Source organism: Rhinoraja longicauda, chromosome 8 (assembly GCF_053455715.1).
Source record: "Rhinoraja longicauda isolate Sanriku21f chromosome 8, sRhiLon1.1, whole genome shotgun sequence".
Taxonomy (NCBI): domain Eukaryota; kingdom Metazoa; phylum Chordata; class Chondrichthyes; order Rajiformes; family Arhynchobatidae; genus Rhinoraja; species Rhinoraja longicauda.
In genome coordinates, this window is record NC_135960.1 from 18174147 (window position 1) to 18197751 (window position 23605).

At 41.1% G+C, this 23605-nt stretch overlaps 1 protein-coding gene across 3 annotated transcripts in view; it reads left to right on the top strand.

Annotated features, from left to right (window-relative positions):
- Window positions 1-311: 311 nt before the first annotated feature.
- zeb2b (zinc finger E-box binding homeobox 2b) overlaps window positions 312-23605 on the top strand; it is a 131761-nt gene continuing 108467 nt past the window's right edge. The window contains exons 1-2 of one of the 3 annotated variants that reach the window (XM_078403369.1): window positions 312-687; window positions 2898-3127. In XM_078403369.1, the coding sequence (XP_078259495.1) occupies window positions 3055-3127 (73 nt within the window). In that variant the 5' untranslated portion in view covers window positions 312-687; window positions 2898-3054. Of the gene's footprint in view, window positions 688-2714; window positions 2760-2897; window positions 3128-23605 lie in introns of those variants that run through there. The other 2 variants (XM_078403370.1, XM_078403371.1) reach the window with 2 other exon arrangements.

Genomic DNA, 23605 nt, shown 5'->3' on the forward strand with positions numbered 1-23605 from the left:
CTCCGTCCATCCCACTGCCTCTGTGAGCCTGAACAAGAGTTGAAAAGAGCCTGACAGTTTTTTTTGTCTCCGCGTGTGTTGTAGTCACTGGGCTGCTCGGGGGGTTTGTGTGATCGTTACTTTTACATACAGTTAACCAGTTCAGAATCGTGCAATTTCACGATTGCGCCGAATGAGGGAGAGAGGGGGGGTGGGGGTGGGGGGACATCTGCATTTCCGCTCCCCTACCATTCCTCCCCGAACCTCTGATGCGAGCTACGATTGTAAAGGTAAATGTGATCCAGATTCGTTCTACTCAGCGCACAGAGGGAGGGAGAGAAAAAAAATGTCTCAAAACGGCACGTCTACCGATGATCACGTTTACGGATCTCCAATTATCCCTTACCATGAAGATAGGTGGCGTACGTTTCTGCGGCCGCACTTCGGGGACTCTCTTTATAGAAAAATGTCATTCCAACAAGCGGAACACGTCAGTCCGTCCACAGGTTGTGTTTCCTGGTGTGGGAGACAACGGAGCGATCAGTTCCAACCTGCACAGCAGGAATAACGGTCCTTCCTCAAGTCTTTAAAGGTTTTCTCTCTCCCCCTTTTAAACAAAACCTCGACTCCTTCTTCTTCACGCTTCTTCATCTTCATGCTACCGATTTGTTGCCAGACTTAACAAACAACACAGCCAGGACGGAGCAGGTATTTTATTCAAATATATATATATACATATCTATATATATATATAAGTATATACATCTGCGAATATGTATATGTGCATATGTAGCTTTTTTTTTTGAAAGTGCGGATATTTATAATACGCGAGGAAATAAAACTTTTGGTGAATTTCGTCCGCTCTTTCCTGTGAACGTCGTGGGGAGAAAACTTTGTCCAAGTACCTGGCGCCCAGGTGTAAAAAAAAAAAAGGTGTTGATGAACTAAAATGAAACGAGTCAATCAGCTGATTTGACTCCTTTAGAACAATCTACGATTTCTACTCCAGCTTCGCCTGCGTCCGAAGTTGCCTCCATTTATTTTAGGAAGGAATGGATTGTTGAAATGTACCGTTACCTGCTACGGCATTGCGAGCCTCCCATGTCCTCGCTGTGAGCTTCCACTTTACAGGGAATTTTCGAGGGATTTAAGAAGCTCGGTATTGCTTTTATTATTTATTACCAGGGGATTTTTTTCGGGGGGAACAGTCACATTTTTACAAGTGAAGGACTCTCCCCGTCCCTTACTACTGTGAATGGATTCGTTTGCTAAAACTTTAGATGTCTTTCGGAACTGTGCCGTGTTTTCAGTTTCCTTCGTCGCACTCTTTATCGCAAAACTTCAAAAAGGGGGTCAGAAAAAATCTATGGTAATGACAAAAGTGAAAGTTGAGTGCGTGTTTAAGTTGAATCATTGATAAAGTCGGTTTGTTCAGAATTCAGGGGAGCGGATGGTGTATAAAAAAAGTATGATTCATTGTGTGGTAGGCGCAATTCTTTTATTCCCCCCCCCCCCCCCCCCCTTTACTCGGAGATGTAGAATGAAAGTATAATTATTACGTATAACACATTGATGGCATTTTTCACTAAGTCATGTTTGGTCGCTTATATGACTTTATCACATAAGTCAGACGAGCCATTTTTGAGTGGTCTTTGTTGGTATTTTAAAAAAATGATTATGTGGCTTGTGGTTGTGCTTTCATATATACAATGTACACGAGTAAATATTAGCCATTTAGCGTATGGATGCTGGGCGCTGGTGCAAACCTATTCAAGAGTGGATTTTATGACTGGATTCCCCCTATTTGTCAGTTTCGTTTCAGTTTGAATTCACAACAAAACATTTTTTAAAAAACACTTCCTGTCACCATTTGCACGCTGTAAATTTGTCCTACTATAAGTAATAAAAGAGCATCTGTAAATTTGGGGGAATTACCAGATCCATGTCATAATTACTGTTACACGTTGCCCACATGTGCCGGAATCACCTTTGGTTCCTGGGGTTGTTTGATGCTTTGGACGGTGTGTGAACATGTGTGTGAGTGGGCGAGAAAGCAGAGGGGGTGGGGGGTGGGGAGGTTGAACGGGCGCTGGGAATATTCGGTTTGAGGAAGAGAGGGTGCAAAAAAAAAAGTAAATAACGGGCAGGTAAAAAGTGTACAATCCAGAAAGGGCGGAAACGCATTGATTGACACTGAGTCTGATCTCAGCCGGCACCGTTACTTTGCCTTTCATCACCTCAGTTGCACATGTAGTTTAACGATTACACGTTTCCTACAGTCTAGAGGAATAAAAATCAAACATTTCTTAAGTCGTGCAAAGCAGCACCCTGCTCCCACGCCCGGCGGACCATCGACCGCTTGGGTCTATTCTCCCACCTCTCCCATCTCGTAAGTCAACGAATCGCCCACGCTTCTCCCCTCCCTTCATCTAACTCAAACAAAAGGCTAAAGTGAAACAACACACACGCAACACACCCAACCAAAAAAAAAAAAAACCTTCTTTTTAAAAAAAACTCATGCCCAATTCTGACAACAGTGCCTTCTTTAAAAAAAATAAATTAAAAATCGTATTATATAAGAAAAAAAACTAAAAATAAAATAAATTAATAAAAAGCCGCTTGATCTTGTCCCTGTTTGGACGGGCTGCAAGCTTTCCGCTGTCGTGCAATGGCCCCAGTTTTGAACCTTTTGAGATAAAGAGTTGTGTGATGTGCGCTCAGAGCGGTGAGGACGGGCAGGAGGTGCTAGCTTGGAGCTCCAGAGAGCCACAGTCCGCTGAGTGAGCTGGTGGCCGGGGCTGTCTTTATTTCGCGGGCAGTATTTAAATGAGTACCGTAAAACACATTGTTGGCGTGTTGTGTTTTGTAAACGCTCCCTCTGTTTTTTCCCCCCCCTCTCTCTCTCTCTCTCTCTCTAGCTCTCTCTCTCTCTCTCTCTCTCTCTAGCTCTCTCTCTCTCTCCCTCTCTCTCTCTCTCTCACTCACACTCTCTCTCCGAAGGACCGTAAAGCGTCGTGAAAAGAGCCGGGGGGACGAGCCGATGCCGAGTCCTGGAATCTGATCAGACTCTTATCAATGAAGCAGCAGATCATGGCGGATGGCCCCAGGTGTAAGAGGCGAAAACAGGCCAACCCCAGGAGGAAAAACGGTAGGAGAGAGCACCTTCTTCCCCTTACTGCAGTCATCTCCGCACAAAGTTAGCCGCAGATTATTAGCAGCGGCTCCTTTTTTGTGTTTGTGTGTGTGTAATGTTGATTGACTTGAAGAGGGGAAACCTCCCCTAGTGAAAGTGCTGGGTGTATGTTGTGTGAAAGTTACTCCTGTCCCTTGCTCTCCCCCAATACATCGGTTTGCCTTAAAGAGAAAAAAAGACCGTTATGTCTCTCTTTTGTTTGTTTTCCAAGCGATCGCTTATTTATTTAAACTCTTCCGATTAAAGAGAAACGGCAAAACCAGACTCTGGCACCACTTCAGACTAACGGCACACACCTCCCATATATTTGTGTCAATGTTTTAATACTTTCTGTCCGATCCGGGGGTAATCTTTACACTCTCTTTCTCTCTCGCCTCGAAAAGGATGGGTAACTTTATTTTTATTTTTAAATGATCTTGTGGCCCATAAAACAAAAGCCGAAAGCGAGTTCCTTTATTTTTTTTCTCCTCCTAAGAGCAAAGCCGCGATCTCTCCGTGTGCCCTCTTGTTTCTTTAGATTTTGTTGTGTTGTTGTTGTGTGGTGCGGGGAAAGGGAGGGGGAGAACTGATAACGGAATTAGAATAAAACGTGTCTATCCTTGGTACTCATATCTTCGTGTGTGTGTGTGTGTGTGTGTGTGTGTGCGCCCGCGCCTCTCTTGTCCCCTTGCAGTGTTTAAAGCTCGCGTGTTTCAAATCCAGGCTTTGTTGATGGGTTTATTATTGATGTTCCTACCTCGCACAGGCTCAAATGTGATGCCGCCAGATCGACATTTTGTGCAACATTCATTTCATCATGTGTATCGTTTACCCCCCCCCCCCCTCCCCACCCGCACGCTTCCACCTACACATTCCCCACCCCGTGCCCTTTGCCGGGGTTGTTTGACTTCATCAGTCAATAAAGTGTCCGTTACAATAGCAGGAAAAATAAGAATGGGAAAAGGAATTGCGAGTTTGTGTCCACACTGCCCATAACGACTGGACTGGGGAAGACGATGTGTGGTGCGTTTGCCCGTTGCCTTCCCCCCCCCCCCCCCCCCCCGTACGCAATCTCCTTTAGCAGATTAAAGTTATTGATTTTTGCCTTTTTTGTTGTTATATCAAAGATTGAGTCTGATTCCCCTTTTTGTTTCCTTTCTCCCTCTTCCTGACCAAGTATTCCAGACGCACGTTGCTGGTGTCAGGAGATTTAACCTGAATGGCTTTCACCCCCACCCCACCCCACCCCCCTTCCCCCTCCTACATACCCCTCTCACCCACCCACCTTCCCCCTCTCGTGTACATTTGTGAGCGGTGTGCGCCAAACATTGGGACACGGGATTTGAAACCAGTGTTAGGGAAAGACAAATTAAGGTAGGGATCATTTTTTTGAACCGACATCCCTTTCAGATCAGTGGCTGGGTATCTATCGTGACTTCAAGTTTTCTTGAGTGCCTCGGTTTCCGGTCATTTTAAAGACGCGATTTCCCCCCCTTTAGACTTTAATACATCCCCTCCCTTTTCTTCCTGTTCTGGTCGCTAGTTAAAGGCGGCAGGTAAAAGCGCTTTTCATCTATTCCCGTGTCATACATGCATTCAAACGCCTTTCCCTTGGGGGGGGGGGGGTCGCCTGCATTTATTATGGTCGTTTGCATGAGAAGGTTTATAAATATATATATATATATATATATATATATATATATATAATATCTCCCCTCAACTCCTCTGAACACACACACCACGTCTCTCCTGGAGACATGGAAATATGTCAGCTCCTTGCTTGTGCATCCGTTGATAGCAGTATTTGAAGATGTTATCAGGACGATATGTATTGCAGGAAAGAAGACGGAGAAGGAAGGTGGGGGTGGTGGGTGCGCGGGGAGGGGGGAGGGGGGATGTTGGGCTGCGAGTAATTGTATGTGATCAGCCAGGAGGGAAGTGAAAATACCAAGAGGGAAAAAAATATCGAACAAAAGGCAGTGTCATTTTCAGTCACAAACCGAGTCAGATGATTACTGACTCATCTGTAACTTTGAAACACTTTTACTTTAAGTGTTTTGTTTCAAGACTCGGGAGACCTGCGCTTACTTAATAATTTATACTTTGGGTAACTTTGATTTCCAGTTAGATCAAAGGAAATCAAACTGCTTTTTAGCAAGTGAAATTGATGTGCATGTAGCAATTTCGCAACTGGTAGCCGCGTTGCCGTTATTGAGGGTGTAGATGCACCGTAAAAATAAAGTGTCCTTGTCGATTTAGTTAACCCTTCGCAAGGATATTTTGTTCCATTACTTTCCTTTTCTCTCCATCTTTCTCCCCCCCCCCCACCCTCTCTCTCTCTCTCTCTCTCTCTCTCTCTCTCTCTCTCTCTCTCTCTCTCTCTATCTATCTCTCTCTCTCTCTCTCTCTCTCTCTCATTCTTTTTCTTTCTTTCTCTCTCTCTCTCTCTCTCTCTCTCTCTCTCTGCTCCCTTAACCCACCCTACCACACACGGATCCTGTTCACCACTCTCACTGTGAATACTCATGTTTTGCTGAGAGTGGTCTTTGTTCACAACAGAAATAGTGCCCACTTTGTTTAATCATTAAGTGCGGTTGCCGATGTCATGCTTATGGTGGTTCACTGTTCGAGCCCCATTCGTCAAAGTGTTCACTTCAGCGAAAGCGTTAAAACTGAAGTTGATCCGAATTCGTTTTGGAGAAGGGAGGTTAACTCACATCTCGAGAATTGTTTAAAGAAAGTTTGGACCTTGTTTTCGAAGTAGAGTTGAATTGCGCCCTATTATTAACATAAAACAAGTGCAGCTGAAACAAAACCTGGCGAATTCTGGACGATCTAACTCCGCAAAAAAAAAACAACCCGAGGGTTTTCTGGTTGAGGAGGGAGAGAGGAAAATAAAAAAAGGCCATGGGATTAACGCTTGTGGGCCGACACTGCTGTTTCTGTTGAGCGACGTTAAACAGTGAGCCTATCATCATGGTCGACTGATCCAGTGTATGTCTCAGTCCAGGTTTCGGGCGGCGGCCGGCTCCAACAACAAACTTAACACCCCAGATAATTTGTGAAAGAAAGGTGGAAGAGTAGAGGGGGCAGCAAATTCCCCGTAGACAATTAGGAGGTGGGGGGGGGGGGGGGGGGGTGGGTAAACATCACTCTCGAAGCCCTCAACACACTGTTGCAATACTTTCATCAGGTGTTGCAAGTAACAGCCAACTGTAAAAGCTGCACTTGGTTGCCATTTACAGCTACCCCAGTGAACAACTGTGAGGGAACTAGAGCTTTTGTTAATCTAGATTTTATATTATGCATAATAAAAGAGCAACGTGGACATAATTACAGGCGACCGTCTAGTTTTTTTTCAGGTAATAAAATCACTCAATAGGGTTGTGAGGATTTATTCCCCCCGCCCCCTTTACTTACCTCAGACCAGTGACCATCCATCATCAGCAGTAAACACATTAGTAAAGGATCTTTTTCCCTTCTGCTAGGATATATTGATCATTGTCAATAAAGGTACATTGGAGGAATGGATTGAGAGTAAAAGACCAGATGCTGCGTGCAGAGTTTTATGTTTGCGTTTATGCTGAAGGTAAAGAGGATAGGCAGAAATTCATTTATAGCAACATTGCTTTCAAGACTTAACAAAGGCAGATTCTTTCCAGGCCAAACGTTTTAGCCTGCTATCATTAGTCCTGTCAATGTCGGTACATTCTCACCAAAGAGGGAAGGGAAGGGAAAAGCTTTCTGAATATTTTCCTTTTAAAGACCCTTTTTTCGCTCCTTGAGTCATTTCTAAGAAAGCGGTTTCCCAAGGTACATACTATTTTGCGTCTCTGTTATCAAAGCACAGAGAGAGAGAGAGAGAGAGAGAGAGAGAGAGAGAGAGAGAGAGAGAGAGAGAGAGAGAGAGAGAGAGAGAGAGAGTTTGCAGTGATCACAGACAATTGATTGTCAGGACTAATGTGTTTCATTTACATGTTTATAACGTCAGTAGTGTTAGGGTGTCCACTGTACTATTCAGTGCTCAATCCCACAAGGGTGCAATTGTCTATGCGTCCAAGACAGACACCTTTCCTGATGGGCTTTTAGTTGGCTTTTTGAGCCTGTTTAAAAAAAATAGCGGAGAGGGGGGGTTGGGAGAGTGAATGAGTCAGGATGGCTGCGATGGCATTACTGTTGAAAGAAAGATTCTTTGCTTAAAGCGTGTAACATAATTAATAAAGATCTCCCGACACTTAATTGCTGATGGGTTGAGCAAATGCATGCAAGATCATTTGGAGAGGAGGGGGGGGGGACGGGGGGGGGGGGACTAAACAGGGTTTTCAAAGCAAAATAATATGTTGAAGCTGAGGCTGGAACGTTTCCTTTCTTTAAAAATAAAACTTTGTCATTTAAAACTGTGCATATGCATGTTATTGTGAGAAGAGTTATTTATTTTGTTGTCTGAGAGTTCTGCCTAACGGGAAAATATGCACAGCAGAGGTACCGTTAGCTGAACTCTGACACTGCGGTCTTTTAAATGCCTTAGGTATGATTTCACTTTCACTCACATCAATGGTGACCTGAATGCCTTTCATATCTGATCCGCCGTGTCTCTCCCAGTAAACATCCCCTGAGGGGAGAACAAAGAAAGAGCTTCTTCTTCTTAATCACAATTCAGCCCTTTCACCGCCAGCAGGCTAAATTTGCATTCGGCATCAAGAACAAGATGAAAAGAAAAGTGAGAGGGAAGGAGAGAGGGAAAGAGAAAGGAGGGCAGGGTTCGGTGTCGGAGGAAAATAGCTTAGGTGTTTGTAAAAACTAACTGGGCTTCCCCTGGTTACAGCCTTACATGGCTAGCAGTCTCCCCTGTCTATGTAGCCTTGGCCTGCATGACGGATAGATAATGTTTCAGGGTGGCATGCTTGTACTATTCGTGGCCACTCGCTTTAACACTTGAGCAGAACAGTCTAAAGAGGATCAAATTCTATTCCCGTATCTGAGGTCAGGTGTATGTTCTGAAAATGCCTGCTGCACAGCATTTTGTTTTGTGTTGTGGGGCAGCACAGTACCACACAGTTCAAAAGGAATACCAGCGAGAGAAGAAGCCGTTTTATGTTTCCCTCCCCAAGAGCAAAGAAAGATACATTCCGACGATTTCGATTTTAGTTTCAATTTAATTTCACCAGATCAGGAAACAAAATTTAAAAATAAATTTAAAAGTTGTAATTCAGCGTGTGTGGACCAGCACGAACCGTGCTGAAGCGTCATTCCGCTATATCCAGCCAAGCCATGGTCACGAAGTTCAAGGTATTTTACAGCCATTTAGTCAGTGAAGTTGACAGCTATAGTTCAGTCGTCACCTTTATCACTAAATCTTAAAAGGGCAGGGTTTTTTTTTCGCCGAAAATACACAAGCAGCCAACCGTATCATTTTTGCACGGACCAATTGGGGCAATTAGCAACGATTAATTGGTGAAATTAACACGAATGTCATTTTTGAAAACCAGATAAAATTACTCTTGTTGAAATATATATGACTTTCTGGGAACTGCGTGCAATGCACGACTCCCGTTTTTTTAATAAACATCTAGCTACCTGCGTGGTGTGAGAAACACTGCCAATGCTGGTTTGAAATCGTTTTGGAAGGGCAGTCTTCGAGTTTTGGGTAGCGTTTGAGTGAAGTAACTTTTTTTTATCTCAGCTTTTCTGCTCTCTCTCTCTCTCTCTCTCCGCCGTATGCAGTGGCGAGGGGCGTAGTCGTGTTTACTTCAACGAACACTTGGACACTTAGGACACTTGTTGGAGTTGGGAGAATATTGAACGTCGCGAACTGGTCGCGAAATAGAGGTGTATTTTTTTGTCCGAGGTACGAGGCTGATTCTTTAGCCAGGCCGAGGAGATGTCGAACCTCTGCAGAGACACTTGGAAGCGAATTAACCCTTTGAGGTTTTGTTGCACCTCGATACCAATCACCAGATGAACAAAGGCAGTAATGTTTCAGAGGGTGGGGGTTATCGAAAAAGAAAATCTGTATCTTAAAATAAAGTGTCATTTGTGAACTTTATATGTGGTACTTAGTGGGTAAAATGTCTATTTGTCCGGTCCGTGCCGGGCAACTTGGCAGGGTGAGAAAGTTGGCGAGGAAGGATGTGTTTGCTGTGGTGGTTATGAACTTCTACCTCCCGCTGAATCCGATTGACTGATGCAGATAAACTTCCCATTAAGGTAGACACAGATTGCTGGAGTAACTCAGCGGGACCGGCAAAGGTGTTCTGCCTCTAGGCTGTGAATCTCCACTTTAAAATCACGTTACCAAAGAGATGAAAGGAGTTGAAATTGGACATGGTACAAAAAGCAGGAATCCCAGGGTTCGGTGACAGAGGGAGGGGGTGGGTGGGGCAGATAAGGTTTAATAAATGTCTTCGAAATTGATGGAGCTAATAATATCTTGGGCGCGGTTCTCCAAGTCATGGAGAGCAAGCCTGTTGCATTCACGATTTCTGGTGAATTGTCGCAGGAACTGGCGACGAGCGACTGCGAGAGTTTTCCTTGAATCAGGGAGTAAGTATTCTTGGCAAAGTCGGAAGGTTCGGCAGTGTTTCGCACGCCTACAGGTGGCCCGTTAACAAAGCCTGTTACTTGCAAAGCTCCTCAATCCGGCCCTTCGCCCATTCCTTAAAGGGCCGGGAGAACAGAGGAGAATGGGGGGGGGGGGGGGGGGGGCGAAAGCTCACAACAAAACAGTGCATCACACAGCAAAGATGAATACAAATCGGAAAAGGGACCTAATTAGTAGCAGAGGTTACGATCTTTGAGCAACACCCCTAGAAATAAACTTGTCGCATACGCCCCGACAGCAAATTGCCACCGAATCAACCAGGGGTGCGATTGTCAGAAAAATAGAAACATAGAAAAATAGGTGCAGGAGTAGGCCATTCGGCCCTTGGAGCCAGCACCGCCATCCAATACGATCATGGCTGATCATCTAAAATCAGTACCCCGTTCCTGCTTTTTCCCCATATCCCTAGATTCATCTAGCACTGAGCTAAATCTAACTCTCTCTCTTGTTGCTTTATGCGGACAAGAGTAGGGTTTCAGCTAATGTGCAATATCAACCGGTACACACGGGCGATTATTGCTGTGGACAGTTTGCACCAGGCGGTTTGCAACGCATTCTTGGAACTGGGTAGCACTGAAAGTCTGGAATAGTCACTGAAAGAAGAAAAATAAAGATAACCATTAAAAGAGCAACTGGTAATCGAAATAAAACGATGGCGTCTTTGAATTCATACCCGCTCACGGGAAAGAAGCGGTTTACATATCCGAGTGCGTGTGTTGTGTGGATAGGTGCATAAAGCAGAGAGAGAGAGAGAGAGAGAGAGTTGGTAAAACTATTTTGAATGAGAAATGGGAAGCGACAGTGCAAGTGCTGTGAGTGAAGCGAGCTGTTGCAGCTATCTGATGCCCTGGGCTCTGTGGTGAAACACTAGTTTTGAGCTATAATATAGACATACGGCATTGTATATTTGACTGTGAGGTGGAAGAGCACTTCTGGCAAGGTCATTGGGAGAGAGAACAATCAATAGCAGATCGACAGATTAAGATATCATGACATCTAGAATCCAAGCCATTTATTTATTTATTAACATGAATTTCAATACTGCATATACTCTTACATGTAAACTTCGTTTTTAAGCTGTCCTCTTTTTCAGTTCCACCCTTGGAAGTAGATACCTTTCACTCCCATCCTATCTGCTCCCTTCTTTTTTTTAATACTGAACTAAAGCATGCACAAGGGCTCTGAGCAGGGTGGTAGATAGTCTGTCCTCAAGCACCACGCATTGTCGATGCATGAATCAGTGACACAGGATGGCTCCAGAGCTGACCTTTATTCAATGGGGAAGTATTTCGATGCAGCCTGATCTCTCCATGAAACAACACGGATAAGTTAAGAAAATCATGCTCCCAAAACTGTGATGAATTTTTATTTCATAGCTGGCTTGGAAGTAAAGCATGACTAAAATGTATCCAAGATATGTCCACACCTGCAAGTTTTTTAAAATGTTGGAAAGATCTTTTATTTCTTTTAACAATGAAATGAATACTGGTTAACCGTGTCCAACATCATGCACAGGAGCCCGTGAAGCTTAAAGATAGCTGTTTATTACAATTCTTTTTAAGTTTATCTTGTCGCAAGGTTCTGTGCTGTTAAATTGTGGTGTTGACCAGCACTTCCTCAGCGAGCAAGTGGTAACTGCAATCAACGATCTATCTTCTGCTGTGTGAACCCCTCTGTACCTGCAATAGAAAGTTCACATGTAAATGGCTTGGTGATTTCAGAGGTCTCAGGCTAGTCTCCATTTGTTCTAAGATAGCAGTGTCTACTTATACAATAAGAAGCTGGGGCACATATGCCTCTTTAATCTGGTGATGCACCCACATGCAGCTGTGCTCACACAAGCAAAGTTCAATCGAGTATCCCATCTTCAAAGTGTTTGTGTTTTTTTGATAATTTAAGTAAAGGTTGCTGCACTTTCCTTCTTCCTATAACAAAGTGGGATTCGTGTTGCAATTCTGTGCATCGTTGTTTTTCATTTTTCATACGTTGTGTTATTTTTATAGCTTTCAATATACAGAGCAATATTCTTACCACTGTAAAGTGATAAGTGCTCAATAATGGGTACCTTTGTAGCAAGGCGTTCTACATCAAGGGAGTCGATGTCCTGAAAGGGTGAAGTTCTCAAGACATTACATGCAGTTTTCTTACAGGGAATGATTGGATACTTTGAAAAATGTACAGGTCACAAGGGTGCTCACTTTGTGAGGCATACATTGTCTTTCAAATTTCTTTTCATTTGGCACTGGAGAGATAACCTAAAATTAAATGATTTAATTAAGTAGGATGCTTTACTGGTTAGGACACACGTGCGAATGGCAAATGGTCACAAATAGGTAACACAATTGGAATCCAGGTTTCTGCAACATCGGAACTCCTCAAACTCTACAATAGTTTGGGGAGAGAACCCACACTTTACCTGATTGACGAATCTAATTTGTTTTAGGGACAAACACCGAAGAAAAGGCAGTGCAGAGAAGGCTAGTTCAGATGGCCCTTGTCAACTTAATGACTCTTGAAGATGCAACTGAACTGAATTCAACCTTTGTACCATTTTCTATGCCCCGATTCTAGTATCCAGCAGCCATGCTAATCCAGCAGAATTTGCTTTCAGCAGATTAGTCAAGAGTGTGAAGTCTTCCTTGCATTTGGTTTAGAAAAAAAGCACTTCATGATGTTCATTCAGTGGGCACATATAGATCTGCCCAAATAATATGCAGGAGCCGCTTACCCTTCCTGCCCTCCAACACCTTTGAAACTAGAGGACGTGTGTATGTGTGAGTCTGTGTGTGTGTGTCTTACATGTGTCCACATCTTTACACTTGTGGAGTTGATGCACGTTGCTTTACTGAACAGTAGCTGTTGCTAGCTACACACACACACACACACACACACACACACACACACACACACACACACACACACACACACACACACACACACACACACACACACACACACACACACACACATCTGTGGCTGGCAGGAAGGAGTTGTCTTCAGTAATTAATGTAATGAAATATTCATCTGCACTACCTTTTCAGTAGTCTCACAAATTAGGCTGTAACACTTAATGTCTGCACTGCCTCCGTTTTTATTATAATGGCAGGTTTTGCATCCGCAATTAGGACTTATACTGACAGTTACAATTTCCAAGGGATGGTAAACAGCATGGTGTATGAGAAGCGTAATCCACGTGCAAAGCCCCCATCTCTTTAACCTTGTTGTTTTTTGTGCAGAGGTTACCTTTTCCCGACAGTGCAAAATCGACTTGACATAACTGTTCATCAGTTTCAAGGTTCTCCCTCGAGGTATTTACATCAAATCAGCCCAGTCAAGCTTCAAGTTGAAATTGGCAGCCCAGAAACTGACAGGGTTGGGACTGGGAAAGAGACAGCACATAGGCAGCGAATTGACAGCAGCAGGGTGAAAGAGACAAAGCTTCTCGGCTTCTGTGGAAAAAAAAGATCAGCCCTAACAGTGCGGGTCAGCAGCGACACAAGGCACTTCATCAGTGCTAGTGTGTGGTTGTATGCTTTTTATTTTTGGGATATGGGGTGCATAGGATTGCATAGGGGTGTGAGATTGAAGGAGATGAAGTTAAAACATAGCAATCCGGAGGTTTGAAAACAGAAAGGCATTTGTAGATTATAAACCCAGTTCTAAAGTTAAAGTGAAGGCTTGTGAATTTTTTTTCTTCTGGTTTCGTATGAGAGGCTGTTAAAAAGGTTTTAAAATTATCATTCATTATAAATAAATGTGTTTCTTCCTTTGATAGCTTACTGATGTAGTGATTGCTAGGGATATCTAAAGAGCAGCAAAGCACCCTGGTTAACCTCAAATAGTTCCTCCATAAAAGTTATTTGAACAGAAAAAGAAATGGCGCAAGTAGATCTCATTTAGCTAAGTGATGTCTGTAGGGCGGAAATAGTCTACCACAGTTTTATTAGACTTCCAAAAAATTAACATCATACTTTTCTAAAATAAAACCCGCTAACTTGGAAAGGAAATAAAAGCGCAGCCAAAGGTGTCCACCTTGATTCAAAGGAAATAAACAGCAGCCTTTAATTCTCCGCCGAGACACAATGGAAAGTTTTGGGTGTGTTGCGAAGAAAAAGTGCACAGACCCCCTCAGGTTCTGAATAGTGATAGTGCCCGGGCAGTCGAATAGCTGAAAAAAACGTCTGTCCTGTGTCCATTCAAGTAATAAAGGTTCACCTTATAAGTTAAACGTTCTTTGAAATACTTTTCTTCAGCTCCACATTTGACAGGCGCTGGGCACGTATTGATGCCTTTTCGACAGGCAGTGTTGAGTTAAAGTGGTGTGACCAGAGAATTTTGTTAAGCTGTGAACAAAAGATTGGAGATGCCTCACTGGCATTGTCCACGCATATATGGGCCTTGTCACAGTTTTACTTGATTTAATGCTCTGGTTATTCTTATCTGTGGTTTGGACCTTTTTTTTTTGCCAAGGTGCAGGCAAGGAACTCTGTAACCAGACTGTACAGACTGAAGGATTGTTTTCTGTGTGGCTGTGAGAGATGGAATTATCGTTCCCCTCAGGTTGTTGTTTTAAAAAGAAGTGTTTGCCATGAGATTTAAATGTGGGGGGCGCTTCACAGAGGTAGTCAAGGGAAGCGTCACTTGTCTGGAAAGCATGCACGGCAGGTCAGGGTGTGAATTTGCAGGGAGCCACAGCCGGTGCAAAGTCCCCAGAAGCAGGTACTTTATTCCTTGTCAAAAATCAAAAGCCACGCCAGTTATGAAAAGGTTGGTGGCATTATGTTAAGTCACGATAGCTACAGTTGTCATAGTTTCCACAGCTTTACATTATTGTGAATATCTCCAGAGAGATCATGACGCCTTCATCTCTCCCTTCAAATTCAAATGCTTACCCCCATCCCCACCTCCTTGAAAGTTATCCAAAATTTGAAATAGTTTGTCATCCTTGTGAAGTATTAGATCAAGAGAGGTTATTATCTCTTGAGGAAGAATAGCCTGTGCTGTGTTTGACTCTCCAGCCAAAGCAGTTCTCTGTCCAATTATATTATTTGCATGCTTTTATTGCTTCTGAGGGTTGTGGGTGTTGTTAGTTATAGAGGGAGTGAGAGAAAACACTGGACTGTAAAAGATAGAAATGTGAAGAAGAGGCACATGGAAACCAGAATAAAAGTGATACCTGCAAACGGATCCACTCATGGATAGGGTAGAGACACTTATAGATACACACTGTGGCATAGATACCATGTATATAAAACACAGATACATATGCACAGGCTCCGACATCCACATCTAAAAATATATCTCCTTACTTGTTACTGGCATTGAGTCCATCATCATCGGAGATTACTATTCAGGAATACGTTTTTTTTTAAAAAATCGCTACAAACATGATTTATTCTTGGAGGAAGGGATTTAACTTTGGGCCCCTAAAAGCAGAACAGCTTAATGGTTTGAAAACGATGGTGAAATGTCCGGAGTGCAAAAGATCATCTGTTGGATGAAGCCATTTCCTTTGCCACCATTCACCCGTTCCGATAGCTATGTCCTGCTTGAACCAATTCTTACAGACCATAAGAAAATAACTGCAGATGCTGGTACAAATCGATTTATTCACAAAATGCTGGAGTAACTCAGCAGGTCAGGCAGCATCTCGGGAGAGAAGGAATGGGTGACGTTTCGGGTCGAGACCCTTCTTACAGACCATATTTTCTTTTAACACTTAGAAGGATCGTAAATAACAAATAATGAAAAATCAATACTGATAAAAATGCCATGACTGTAAATCCACAGTGTAAAAGTTGCCAAAGTGTCAAATATAATGTTAAGAGAAGTTCCATCACTGGTATATAAGCATACCCAAGGCATGTATTTTGATAAGGTTGTAGCAAGTCTGATTTGAATCCACGGCTCTTCCCAGTCCCATCTCCTTTGTTGAATATTTTGGATGGATACAATCATTCTCCATTCGTCAATTCGACCGGTGGTAGAAATCAAATTTGATTTTAATCAGATGATTCTAGTTGAATTTGTGTTCCCATTACAAGCCAGGCAGGAACAACATGACACCATTTGTGGCCTTATGATCCAGTTATCAGAACCCTGCAGTGGGCAAATAGGTTCCTGTTCTGAGCCAAGAGTCTCGACCTGAAACGTCACCCATTCCTTCTCTCCAGAGATGCTGCCTGTCCCGCTGAGTTACTCCAGCATTTTGTGTCCACCTTTAATTTAAACCAGCATCTGCAGTTCTTTCCCACACAAAGTTTAACGATTCGCTCTTTTAAAAATAAATGCTCAGATGCACTGTCAGAGTCTGGTTTATTCCTCTCCGTGTAGCTCGCTCTTCCGCTGAGGTGGTTGAAACGAAGATTTTGACATCAAAAACGTCTGGCTGTTTGTACTGCCAGTTATATTTTCTCAAGTGGATTGACTGGCAAGTAGAGCAGAAAGTAACATCAAGAGTAGTACCGACTCTGATCTGTGGTTTGTCTGCATTGATTTTACTTTACTGGCCTGAGAATGGGGGACAGGTTTGTTCATTGTGTCTTGTGGTTAACCAGGCACTTCAGTTGGGCCGTAGGTTGTCTTGACACTCTAACTTGCCCACTTCAGTGTACCCTCAGTGTCCATGAAGTGGTAAGCTCATCTGCTTGCATAAAGGTTCTACTTGACATATATCATATACAAAGATACCAGATGTCTGGCAGTGAAGTTATAAGCCTCAGTCCAATGGTTCCAATGGCATGAATTGGAGAGCTAAATTCAAGTGGTTAATGAAAGCCAATACAAATCCTTCTTCATATTGCTCAGATTCATTGCCAGCTGTTTGTTCATTTGTGTGCACTAGGTTTAATAGTCTACTTTTGCTTACACCTTTCATCCACAATTGAAAGTCTGCAACTTAATGGCAACGCACCTTAATTCTAAATACCTACTTCATATCTCCTTGGTGGTAATCATCTTCCCGGTCTGTCGCATGTTTTTTTTTGTGTCGCATTAGTTTTAGTATAGCATCAACATCTCCCCTCACTAATACTTGTTCCATTGACAGCCCTTACGCATTGCACAGACCACGATAATAAAATGTCACGCAAAGAATATAGTTTTAATGACTTTAACACTCATGTGCAGCAAAGCTGATGGTGAAAATAGACATCGATCTTATTTTGTTGTAAACGGAGCCATGATACGCGCACAAATCATTCGTTTTGGAACAAGTTACGTAAAAAGCAATTCTGCAATACTTCGAAACTTTTTTCACAGACAACAATTGGGATCTATTTAGCTTTTTCGACAGGGTTTTGTATTTTCTCCCATGGCGGAATTACGCTATTATATCAAGATTTTTTTTAAAATACAGAGAAGTAGTGGATTCTGTTTGAAATAGCGCAGTGTTTGTTGAAATTGTCTGACTTTACTTTGGTGATAATTTTCAAATTATCTCTAAAAAGTGTGATGGTGAATATTTCCTAAACTGCCTGACAAGTGGACAAAATGGAATATGACGACACTTTCTTTCTTAAACCAGCATAAGACATCCAAAGGATGTGTTTCAGTATTGGAATGTTGATCTTGAAAGTATAATTTCTTCTGTTAGGATTGTCTCTCTGCTGTAATTTTGTATGTGCAATTAGCTATCAGGCCTCCCTGGTGTATTTTTTCACACTGATCCACTCTCTCTACCTTCCCATGTGAAAGAGTAAAATGTCTGCATTCCTGTTATTTTTCAGTTTAAAGTTTGTTTAAACTGACTTAGCTCTTTGAATCTTGGTCACCCCTGAAGCAAATACTTTTGTCATTTATCAGGTTTGAGGATGATTAGTTGAAACATTTTGGAGTTAAGAAAGGAATTGGAAACAAAGGGCCTTAATTATATTTTTTGTTTAAAAAAATTAAATAAAAAATGCTGTTTGAGGAAAAAGTGCCTGATTTGCAGGTACATCTCAAGGAGAAGTTAAAAAATAGTCCTCAGAACAAGAAAGAACATTGTATAATCTTCATAGAATTCAAATTAAATACAGTCAGTTTAGTTATGAGGAAATGAATACAAAAGTCAAACTTAATTGTAACCGCCAAAACCCTCTTTGTGAATTAATGTGTATTTTGATGTTTTAATTAATTTTTACATTATTACTTCCTTTATTTAGTAATGAGGCAAGATTAATTAATAATTATTATAAAAAGAGTTATTCATTCCTGGGAAGGTTATAATAAAGTAATTATAAATTAAAAATGGAATGTTGTAGTTTTACTTTGTGATATGGGTAATGTGAAGTAAAATAATGTAAGCAAAAACAACTCTTTCATCTGAAATATAATTGCTTCGTTTTACCCATCTTCAATACAGTTGATTATATTTAGCTTCTCTACCTTTGCATCAAAAATATCTTGACCAAATAAGAAAACAGGTGCAAGTATATTTAAAAGAAAAATTACAATTAGCATTTAAAATTGGGAAATTGTCTGCAGAAATTGCCCTTAATTTCAGTCAGTGACAACATAATTTATCCCCCTCAAACACAAGATACTGCTTAAATGAACAATTACCTCCTTCTCCACGTGCAATCTGCAGGTGAAAGTGTTTGCTAAATATTTAGGCAATGTGAGGATGTTTTCTCACATTGAATTTCATCTAAGACTTGGAATAGACTCCTGCTGCATTAAATGCAAGCTGGGAGCTGGCTTAATAGTTTCTGCTTTCAGGTGTATAAATAGATAAAGTTTTCCTTCTCTGAAAGAAATTAAGAACCTTGTGTTTGATTATTGCACTGGAATTTAACTTATTGTGGCAATCTGCACCTGAATAAGTGATTAAATTTGTTCCGCGGGCTTGCAGGATTTGAACTTGCACATTTCAGCATTGGCGTTCCATTTGTAAATGGCATTAGAAATAAGTAACGCGTGATTTATGCGCTCTTTGGTCTTTTGTGATTCTGCTACTGTAAATCTGTTTGCAAACAGAACCTAATTGTTGAATGGCTTTAATAAAATAATGTGAAATGTAAGGTAGATTTGCCCTTACAGTAGTTAGCTGTGATTACAATTATATTTTGGATTGCAGAGGGAGCGAGAAGAAAACTTCTTTCAGCCCAATGCAACTGTAGGCGATGTCATTTGCACATTGACGTACACTTAGGTATGTCGAACTGACCAAGTCCATTCCAGTACATATGGATGGTTAGAATTTAATACCATGCTTAATAAAACACGTTAGAACAGTTTTTGGTTGGTTCCACTTGAGACATTACTACAGTGCCTGTGATTTGTTTCAAATAGCACAGTTAACCGTCCATTCTACATAAATGATACATTTATGAAGTATACATTCTACTTAAATAGCACGATTATGCAATATAAGAATGTACGATTTCGTACAGTACCTTTGATGTAGTTTAAGTCAGAAATTCTAAATTGTGATCTGTAAATCAATATTCGCAGTTGTACAGTGTTTACTATTTTCCTCTTCCTCCAATTTTCTCCCCAGACTATTCCTCTCCTGAATGTAAAGACTCATGCTAGGGGACAATTCTATTAAGTTCAGATGACCCTCTGGTACTTCCCCCAAGTGGTCTTACAGGTGGTCTGTGCAAGTGTGTATGATTATCTAGTAACTATTTAAAAGGACATGTTTGTACTGAATGCATCAATTTAAAAGGATGTTTATGTCGTAACTGTGCTTTACCTAAATGGATGTCTTCCTGCAATATGCGATCTATTTAAATATTTATACATTGTGTGCTCTACCTGAATATGTTAGTTTATGTGATAGCCGTGCTTTATTTTAATCAACGCAGTTATACTTTACACGTTGTATTTTATTGCACCCATTTATGCAGGATATGCTCAAAGTAAACATGTTAATATAATATGAGCACTATTTGTTCTGTTTAAAGGGAAATGTTTCTGCAAATGTGTTTGACATGGAGATGATTATTTAGTATATGCACTTTACTTAAACGGGAACATTTATTTTGTATTGTCTATATAAAGAAATACATTTAGCGGGTGCATGCTCTATTTAAGTCAGCATGTTTATATAATACGTGCTCTATTTAGGAGGACACATTTACTCAGCATGCGCTGTTTTTCAATATGATTTTTTTCTGCTTTATGTGCTCTGTTGAATACAGTAGTTTGTACTGTACCTGCATTAACTTTGAATGGATGCATTTATACAGTATATATTCAGTTTAAATAAATGTACTCTTACAATGCCTGTGCTCAAATTAGATTAACACATGGATAGATGTATGATTTGTTTCAACAAACTAACTACATAGCTCCCGTCTTCTATTTAAGTGAATTAATTTGTAGTATTTTTTGTTGATTAAATTGGACAGTAAATTTGAAGGGTTTTTCAATGTGATACCTACACATATTTCCGAGTGTGGTTTGAAAAAGTGCGGTAAACACGTCCTTACCAGAATACACCAACTCAGACCCAATGGAAGTATATTATACACAAGAACATAAGAAAGTAGGAGAGGACTAGGCGACTGGATCCGTCAAGCCTGCTTCGCCATTTAATCTGATCTCTGCTGGCGTCAATTATTCTTCTGTGCCAGTTCCATGTAATTCCTTCATCTTTCAATACCAAAGGTTCACTATTCTCAGAAGAAATGTCTATACATCTCAGTGTTAAATGACTTATTTTGTAGCATTATTCCCTTACTTGTGACTCACCCACATATGAAAGCATTTCAATGTATTCCCTGCCAAGGCCCCTGAGGATCTTGTATGTTCGAATAAGGTCTCTCCTCATCCTTCTAAACTCTAAGGAAAACAGATCCAAACCCGACATCTCTCTTGATAGGACCTCCTCTTTTCCCAGGAATTAGCCAGGTGAATCGCTTTAGTACTGCCTTCATTGTTACTACATCCTATTTTAGGGAAGGGGACCAAAACGATGCACAGTATTCCAGGTGTGCCTCAACAAAACCTTGTACAACTGTAGCAAAAACCTCTATTATTAGAAACATAGAAACATAGAAAATAGGTGCAGGAGGAGGCCATTTGGCCCTTCGAGCCAGCACCGCCATTCATTGTGATCATGGCTGACCATCCACAATCAGTAACTCATGCCTGCCTTCTCCCCATAATCCCTTGATTCCGCTAGCCCCTGTAGAGTTCTATCTATTTTAAATTCATCCAGTGAATTGGCCTCTACTGCCTTCTGTGGCAGAGAATTCCACAAATTCACTCCAAAACTCCAAACATGCCATTTGCCATCTTAACTATGTGTAGGACCCGCCCGCTAACGTTTTGTGATTCATACACTTGAATACCAAGACCACTCTGAAATTCACTCAATTGCAGACTCTCACCATCTAGATAATCACTCTTTGAAGTGCATGACCTCATGCTTACGCAGATTAAACTCAATTTGTTAGCTTTTACCTAATCGCTCAATCTATCTACATCCCGTCACAGCATCTCAATGTTCCCATCACAACATGCCTTTCAACCTTTTTTCATCTCATCGTCAAACTTGGAAACCTTACACTTTGTTCCCTCCTCCAGGTCATTTGGTAATGGTAAATAATTGGGGGCCAAGAACTAAACCCTGGCCACACAAGTTACATCCCTCCACCCTAAAAAGGACCTGTTTGCTTCAACTCATTTTCTACATGACAGCCAATTTTCAGTCCATGATAACATACTTTCTCCAATACTCGGGCTCTTAATTAAAAGATCAGTCTGATACTGTATGCGGCACCTTGTCAAATGCCAAGGGGCTCCTACCTGGGTTAAAACCTGGATTTTTTTCCGATTATGTCCAGGAAGATTTTTATGATATATTATTAACTACTTAAACATATTGGGTGCAAAATAAATGAAAGAGACATTAATTCAATCATAATACTGATGTCTTTGAAAGAAACAAAAGTTGGAAATTTAAAAAAAACAGGTGAAATAATTGTCTTGAAAAAGAGAGAGCTACAAATGACACTATAATAACTTTTAATAAATTGTAAGATTTTGCTTGAATTTTGCCGAGCTTTTTATAATCTAACTTCTGGAATGTGCTGTGTGACGGAGATAATGTTTGAATTATGCTTTCTATAATATAAGACTCAAAACCAAGACCTACGTAGGAAAAAAAACAATCTAACCTCCAAGGAATTAGTTCAGCTGTGCACTTCAGCCTTGTTCCAAAAAACATAATGCAAAAATGATTCTTTCAATAAAGTTAAGGGGGAAAAAAAATCCACATTTCTGCTTGGGAAAACAAGGTAAATTTTGTTCTTTTTAGGTTTAATTAAATCATGTACTAGTGTCAAACGGCTCTCTTATTGAACATGAAAATACAGATGTGCATTGACTATATGACATTCTATGACCTATCACAAAGATAGCGACTTTTACAGCTAAGTGATGAATTACCAGAGTTTTTATTTGGTCTAACATTGGATGTTTGTATTTTTCATTTGGCTGTGTCCTGGGACTGAAGATACCTTGCTCTACGGCATGCCGAACCTGGTTAATATGCCACTTTTTATCTTTATTGCTAACTGTAACATAGTGCACCTAATGCTTGTTCTTCACGCTAAGCATGTAGCTGCTTTTTTATGCTTCCTTTATGCTTCATTGAGCCTCTCCAGTGAGCAGGTTAGGCAATATTTCATAAGGTATTCTGGGATTTTGTGAACCTTTCAGGAAACAAATTGTAACAAGTTTAGTGTGAGTGAGCTGCCTGAAGACTACTGAAGTGAAGAAAATAAATACAGGAGATACTGGGAAGCTTAACCTGGTACTTCCTGTTTGTGTTGTAAGCAGGTATGCATACATACTCTGTTTCTTGTGTTGTATTTGCAAGTGGCATACTTAAATTCCTAATGTTAGTATCCCACAAGTCATAATTCCTAAGCATTATTTATTCACAAAATGATGGAGTAACTCAGCAGGTCAGGCAGCATCTCAGGAGAGAAGGAATGGGTGACGTTTCGGGTCGAGACTCTTCTTCAGACTGTTAATAAGAAACTACTTAATTCTTCCTTTCCATTTCGAACAATGCTACAGTTACATAATCTTCTAGGATTTTTCCTGCACACATTTGAACCAGTAGTCTGGTTTCAGGTGTCCCAGGAGTATTTCTGACCTATTGTAAGGGGGTCTGTTCCGTCAGGGTTGAAGTAAATGTCTTCATTCATACAAGGTTGCGATTCCGTAATGTTCTCCATTTGTTTTCTGCAACTACTCCCTGGATTTTTATTGTTTATATTCTGCAAGCCCGCAGAAGGATGTGTGACTCACAGGAATAATGTCAATTTAATCTTTATTCGCACAAAATGTCTCCTCGGCCCCTAGAGTAGAAAGTATTGGCAGATATCAGTGATATTGTTGAAACTGAAGAAAAATGCAGAAAATAGATGCAAGGTTTTATAAAACTTGCAATTGAGTAATTTGTTGCAGCTGGTATTGTTCCTCCCTCCTCCCTTTCTTGGACGTGGATTTCTGAAGATGACAGCAACATAACACCTCACCCAGGTCTCCTATTTTTGTCCCTGTAAATGGGAGAGAAGACAAAGGATAATTCAATTAATTTAAAATAAATTCTAAATAACAAGCACAATTTCATTAATTGGGTGCTTCTGCACATCTCAGTTCCTGGTTAAACTACCCAAGTAGGCAGTAGTACCTGCTAATTGAAGAAAGGAGAAGATTATTTATCTCCAGAGTGTTTAATGGGCTATTTTCATAGTCCATTATTTTTTGGTTCTGGATTGGATAATTTGGTAATATTTCTCTCTTGAGGGGGAAGGGAAAGGGAGGCATCGCTCTCAGCACTTGAGCTGTCAGTTGGAAAACAATCCCTAATTTCAGCAAACACACTGTTTGTTTATACCTACATAATG